The 7,376-nt window shown below is 38.8% G+C and overlaps 1 protein-coding gene across 1 annotated transcript in view; it reads left to right on the forward strand.

Moving 5' to 3' along the window:
* Positions 1-4,583: 4,583 nt before the first annotated feature.
* Positions 4,584-7,376, forward strand: part of LOC104942193 (laminin subunit alpha-2-like) — a gene marked incomplete at its 3' end in the record, with an annotated part of 4,952 nt that continues 2,159 nt past the window's right edge. Inside the window, exons 1-2 of the mRNA XM_010767391.1 lie at positions 4,584-4,711; positions 5,369-5,473. Of these exons, the coding sequence (XP_010765693.1) occupies positions 4,625-4,711; positions 5,369-5,473 (192 nt within the window). The remainder of the gene's footprint in view (positions 4,712-5,368; positions 5,474-7,376) is intronic.

Genomic DNA, 7,376 nt, shown 5'->3' on the forward strand with positions numbered 1-7,376 from the left:
TTGGTTGGTGATTGGCTAATGGTTACACAAGCCAAAACATCGTTATGACATCATAAAGTGGGCAAAATCTGATCAGCTCATTCAGACATTCAGGTTTTTATATAAATGGATCAGGAAAAAAAAGTGAGCGAATCTTTTTTCCTGAAACTTTCAGAATCTCTTTACACAGAGGGGACACATGTTAATGTCTAAAAGACATGAAAACGTGGATTTTGCATAATGGGTGACCTTCAAACGAAAAAAAATCTGTGTATGATCATCAGTGCAAATATGTGTTCAAAGGTCTTTCTAGGTTTCAAAAATCTTAATTTTAAACAGCAAGTCCCAGTGTGTGTGTGTGTGTGTGTGTGTGTGTGTGTGTGTGTGTGTGTGTGTGTGTGTGTGTGTGTGTGTGTGTGTGTGTGTGTGTGTGTGTGTGTGTGTGTGTGTAGTAGTGCATAACACTTTCTGAGTAATAACTAAGAATCAGTTATCTAGCAAATGCAGCGCATACTTTTTCAACGTCCATTTTGAAAACCTCTATCTTCGTATGCTTGCGGTTGTTCTTTCATCACCCTATTCTGTGTTTTTCCTCTCTTTATCTGCTCTCCATGTCCCTCTCTGTTCCATTTCTCTCTGTTATTAGGAGAGTGTTTGAATTAAGTGTTTGAATGAAGTCACTTTAGTAAAAGCAACGAGTAGAGTTAATGTTGAGAAATAATTGACTTAAAGGTAACACGGGTACATTTATGAAATTATGCCTATATAAACTTCTTTTCTGCCACTTCCGAAACCTACGTTCTGTAAAAGCTGAGTAAATGTTATCTTGCAGAGTAGATCAGTGGAATGCACATCTTAACACTTAATGCCATGACTTGTGCATAAACTCAGCCATATGATTGTTAATCGACACGAAACCATGGGCCATACAGATTTAAAGTGTGAAGTGGTGCAGAGAGGGAGAGAGGTGAAGAGAGTGTTGACGACAAGCAGGCAGAGAGAGTGGGATGATAGCCATTGAGAGAAAGAGAGAGGCAGGGAAGGGTGAGAAGGGAAGGAGAGACAGAGGTGAGACAGTGATGAAAAGGTGGTTGAAGAGAGACAGACTGACGACAGCAAATTGAGCAGCTGAAGAGGATAGTTAAATTCATAAACTGAAATGTATTCTGAGGATCTGAAATCTGAAGCAGATGGCTTGCGTAATGGTAGAGTTCCTGTTTCAGCATCGTTCGCAAATGCGTCCATCCATACATGCTCATGTTATGTAACAAACTTGAGCGGTCTGTTCATAGTGTTTCCATTAAATTAGTAAGGCACCAATTTCTGTAAAGTATGCTCGATTACCCCTCAAACACACGCCACTGCCCTCATTGGTTGAGCTTAATTTAACAGACTGTGGATGGAACACAAGGATATTAAAACACATGGGAGCAGGCTTCTAACAAATATTAATTTAACTCTATGATCTTTGCATATATTTAAATATAAACCTGGCACATACAGAACCGAAAGAAAGAAGCTCATGTTCCGTGAGAACAGAAGGCGTTCTTCTTATCAAAGCTGACATTTTAGCAAACCTTCCTCAGGGTGTGCGTTTTATGTCTGTGCAAGTGCTTCCTCCCTATGAGAGTTTTTATATCTCAACTTTTAATACTTCTAAGTGGGAAACACTGCCACCTGATACCATCTCATCATTTTTCTGAAGAGGGCAGAGTGGTAATATCCCTATAATTTAAAACCCAAAACATCTTTCCCCACGCTGCATTTCAATTCTACACACCCACTTCTCACCAACTTTCTGGAAACTCTTATCTAACTACATGATATTAGGCGACATCTGCAAGCTGGTTCAGACACACGACTACCACAATAATTGGCATACTCTTCTTTCTGCAGGCATTCAGCGCATCCTTTTTATCGGGTAGTTTTTTAGCCGTCAGTACTCTGCTTGCTCTTTTGCTATCGTGCCTTTTTGCCACATGAAAGTACTGGAAACTCCAGAAACGACAGCTGAATGAATTGTTCAACTGCTTAAAATGAACAATATAACATGTTTCGGTAAAACAACCTCATAACATATTTTGGGGACGCAAAGTCTGAGTTAACTACAGTATCTTTTAACCATGATCACAGTCTTTTGTAAAGGCTAACCCATAGTACTTGGCTTGGAAACCTGAGGACTCCCGGCTCAAGTCCACGGAAGGATTATGTATAGGCAGTGTTCGAATTACCCATTTGCTTTCGGGGGAGCCCTATTGTTTTTTTCAGGGCCTTCTGTGTGGAGCTGTCAAACTCGACCTTAACGCCGCTTACAGCCGGCCAACTAAAAGCTGTTCCGTTCACGTCAAAAGCTGCGAGGCTTGGCTGTTTTCGTTTCGCCATATTTTTTATTACAAAGCCAGAGTTAAAAAATATATCAATATGAACATTTTAAATACCGCGCCGGCATCGCCGCCGTAACCATAGCAATGTAAGTAGCATAAAGAATGCAGCAACGCCACGTACAGATGGCAAAACCCAGAAATATTCACAAATATAAAACAATCAAACTGTAATGAACAATGACTATTATTTATTTCAAAAACTTTTATTTACAGGAACTCAACATTTCTAATCTGTGTGACACAAATATGCAAAAAAAAATTGCCTAGCTCCCCCTGGCTCCTCCCCATTTCGAACAGTGCTTATATATGTTTAACAGTTTGGGCGTACTCAATTAAACATAATTGTCCGTATTAACTCTTATAAGTGAATACATATATAATCAAAGAAAACCACGTAACGTTTTCTAGTTCCAGTCACAATTTTCACTTCAATAACTCTTATTCTAGTTTGCCTTTTTTATATTTCAGCTGGTTAACCTTAAAGTATAATCTTCTTAGTCTTCTCTCATTTTTAGTTGAATTCCCTTTTTTCTCCTATTCTTATTTTCCTTCCTCCTCTCTATTCTAACCCCTTTCCTCCAGTTCTCATTATCACATTGCTTGTTTAAAAAGCCATTTATCCTTCTTCCCTATTCTTTATCACATCTCTTTCAGTGACTCTACATTCCCATTTCCTCTACTTCTCTGTTTCTTAACACAACTTTGTTCCAAGTGTTTAAAGAGTCATTGTCCTGCTCTGAAGCTATCTCCACAAAGGGCCGTGAGGCAGCAGTATCAATGAACTATTAGAAGTAGCAATAGAGTAATAGCAATTAGAGGCTTGAACATGGAAGCACAGGAAATATCAGTTTAACAGCAGATTGATCCAGAAGGGAACATCAAGACAACAAAGAGGGATGCTGTGGATCTTAGTTGTTTTAAACAAAACAAAAAAAGCACCAAATACAACAGAAAACACGACAAGGCAGAGAGGTACCGACTAACAACAGTGTGGGGGAAACTTCTGTAGCAATGGAGAGTCAGGACTCAGAGAGACACGAGGAGAGCTGGAGCTTTGATGGCAAACACTGACGGTTTATTTGGAGTTACGGCCGGAGAATTTACGAGACAGGTGGTGTGTCACGAGTTGACACAGCGGTTGCCAAACCAATTCTGAAGAACTCTTCTGCAGCTCGAGTTTTTAACTAGTTCGGAGTGTAATAATCAACATTCTTTATCAGTGAGACTAAACAATTATGGACCCTGAATCTAACTAGAGCTCTCGTCCATAGAAAATAATGTGCGCCAGGGAACCTACGTCCCTGAACAGTAAACGACCTCATGGCGGCTTGTGCTCTGTCATAGACTGGCAACAACAATGCACCCAAGCTGCTCCTCCTTAAGAGAGATAGCAGCAATACCCAAGGCCGTAGACCTATGCCACGGGACAAGAGACAGTGAGAGGAGAAAATGATGAACGGTGTCGAAGGTTGAATACCTAGGCAAATGATTCCCTAACAAACAGTGAAGTACAACAAATAAATAAGCATAGATACCAATAGATACATACTTACATTTTAACTCATTCAAAATTACATATACATTATATTTTACACTCGCTAAACCAACATAAACACTGGTTTAAAATCACCTTTGGTTGTGGACACTCTGCTGTTATAATCATATAAAACACTTATTATATAAAACTTTATTTATACCACAGTGGTTATCATTTCACAAACAAGGCATTTACAACTTATCAGTGTGTAATAGTGCAGCTTTTGCCTGGCAGGGAAGGAATGATCAGTTTTTATAAGATGTTTTCATCTTTGATCAAGACATTTATCAATTGCAATAACGTCCAATATTTGTATGCATTGGATTTGATAAGAATGTTATACCACCACGTCACGTCGGTGTAATCAGGTGGGGGCTTTTAGAGTCAGCATTCTTACTCCATTTATGCTTTCTGTACATGAACATTCCCATGTTCCCAGTTTGGACACGGCTATCCTTAAACATAAAAATCAAACACATATGGGCCACGATCTGCAGTAACGACGCCCTGACTCTGCTTCCATGCACTCTGAAAAACAACTCGTATCAATAAAAAGAAACACACCTCAGATTGGACAATCTCTGGGTTGTCACAAAACAGAGCATCTGGAAAAAGTTCATATCATTGTGACTCATAGATGCAACACTAATTATCTGTGTGTGTATGTGTGTGTGTGCAGGCGTGCGGCTGCAGCGTGGTCGGCGCGGTAACGCAGCAGTGCAACATGAACACAGGCTGCTGCATGTGTCGAGACGCCTTCAGAGGAGAGAAGTGCATTGAATGTCAAATTGGATACAGAGACTTTCCTCAGGTAATTGATCTGAATGAACCGCAAGTATTACTATCATTATGATAAAGCTTCTTTCATTTTATTTAGATAAGAGAGGAGGCACTTGAGATAAGCTCGTATTCCTGTGGCTCTACTAGGAGAAGGAAGAGAGATTTTCATAGACATGATATTGCTATTATTATAGTTTTTATTTCTTCTCTTTACTGTTTATATTTCATCACCAATGGTTCCTCACTTGAAAGATGAACACCATTCTGTGCAATACATATACTTCCATATAATATGAACGAGTTTAAAAATAACGGAATTTCTTTCATTAGACTTTAAAAAGTGCATTCCTACAATAGCAGTTCAATTTCATTTTGTATATTTGCTTAATTTATTTTCTCTATTCGAGGAATCCCTGTTGAGATATATAAACTTTCTTACACTTTTTGGATCTCTTAAGCTTCAGTCTAATGGGAAACTAAGTCTTACTCTGTGTTTGGTGTTTGTCTGAACTTCAGTGATGTTTCCACTGACACAGAAGTGAGAAAATAATGGAAACATGTTCATTTTGGAGTGAAGTTTAATGGTTTGGTGAAGCATAAAAGCTTGGACACACTGCGCTGGTTCCTCTCTCTCAGCCTGTTGTGTTGTTGATAACAGCATCTTGGCGTGTCTGCGTGTTTCCCACAGTGCACCCAGTGCGAGTGTGACGTCGCCGGGTCGGACAGCCAGACCTGCGACCTGGAGAGGGACGTGTGCGCCTGCGCCGATCGGACGGGGAAGTGTAGCTGCAAGGTACACAAACTCACAAAATACACTTAACTTTTACTTCCTATGTGATTTTAAATAGGGATTATGGTATTTTGAGCATGCAAAGAAATTGTGAACTGATTAAAAACCTCCTATACTTTGACTGTCACAAATACAAAAACAGCACAAAATATGATGAGTGTTGAGATGCTTCATTAACAAAGCAGTTTTAAACATGAAATGTAAGAATATGCTTAAATATAAATCTTTGTGTCACAGAGAATCATTGAGCTGATTCAGAATAAATCCAGTATCCCTGAAGTAAACAGGTCTGTTCTAGTCTTTTCATGCCAACCCTCAACCATCAATTTGAATCAATTTCTTTTAACTAGCTTTCTCGACAAATGACATTTTAGTATTTTTTTCCAAGTGTCATTTCAAGTAGCCTAAACAGAAGATTATTGACAGGTCTGCACTTCAACAGGAACCCTTCGAACATGAAGTTGGATAACTGTCATTAGTCTTTGTTTCCAGCTAGAAAAACAAGGCAGCTGTCCTGCAATACCAGCCACAGAAAATAGCCCATGCTGTTGAATCAAACTGCCAAAGCATGTTTTGAAGATTAACTGGAAATTAAGTGAGTTTGTGAGATGCAGTGTTTAAGACTTATCCAGTGACCACTTACATTGAGAGTTGTCTTTGAGAATGTAAGGTTCTTTATTAGTCATACAACCATAGCTACAGAGTAGTTATATCGATGAAATTCTTAAGTCACAGGCTTCTCCAACAGTGCAACACAATATTACAGAAAAACATAAATATAGTGCAAGTAAATATTACATATTAAAAGTAACTGCAAAAAGTGAAATAAGAGTCTATAGCCTTATGCAAGCTATTTTAATGATATATTAGGAAATAGATAAATAATTACTAAGTAGCATGAATGTTATGGATGTTGTAGCAGTTCAGATGTTTAACAGTCTTATTGCCTGTGGGATGAAACTGTCTCTGAATCTGGTGGTTTTAGTCCGGATGCTGCGGTAACGGTAATTTAGAGGGAATACATGTGTTAGAAACAGCCCAACTACTATTTATCAGTTTGAAACCTACCAGGGCATACATTTTTAATATGTTTAAATGTCAATGCAGATTTAAAAATGTACTTTAATTGTTTTTCAGTCAGAGTCTATGCATGTTTGTATTAGATAAACATATTATGTGTGTGTTAGCGTGTAATTATTTGTGTAAATGTCCGAGATCTGATTGCACGGTAATCTCTGCATGACGTCCCCCTTAGGCTGGCAAATAGAAATAGATGAATGCATGCTACATACATGTATATTTATACATGCTGTACATTCACACTCTTTTTTCCTCTATCTTGTCTTGAAAGAAGACAGTTGAGAGAGAGAGCTGGTTCATGACATTCAGGATGAAAGACACTATAAATCCCTATTAAATTAGCAATCCAAACAAAATAAAAAAAACACTGAAAAATATCATTACTGGATTTTTATAGGTGTAAACATCATATATAGACACACTCACACACAAACGTATGTACACACTGATACACAAATGAAGCGTATATTTCACACCTCTCCGTGACAAGTTGATCACATATCTGGCATGCACACCTCATCAGTAGCTTGCTGTCACAACTCACACACACACACACACACACACACACACACACACACACACACACACACACACACACACACACACACACACACACACACACACACACACACACATGGATAAATGTAATATATATCTCGCCTAGGACTGAAGACACTTTTCATCTCTGCTGTCACTTGCTGATCACGGCAGCCACAAATGCTAAACAACAATTTCTTACACACACACACACACACACACACACACACACACACACACACACACACACACACACACACACACACACACACACACACCTGCGCTTTGG

This window comes from Notothenia coriiceps, unplaced genomic scaffold (assembly GCF_000735185.1).
Source record: "Notothenia coriiceps isolate Sejong01 unplaced genomic scaffold, NC01 NC01_scaffold00004300, whole genome shotgun sequence".
Taxonomy (NCBI): Eukaryota; Metazoa; Chordata; class Actinopteri; order Perciformes; family Nototheniidae; genus Notothenia; species Notothenia coriiceps.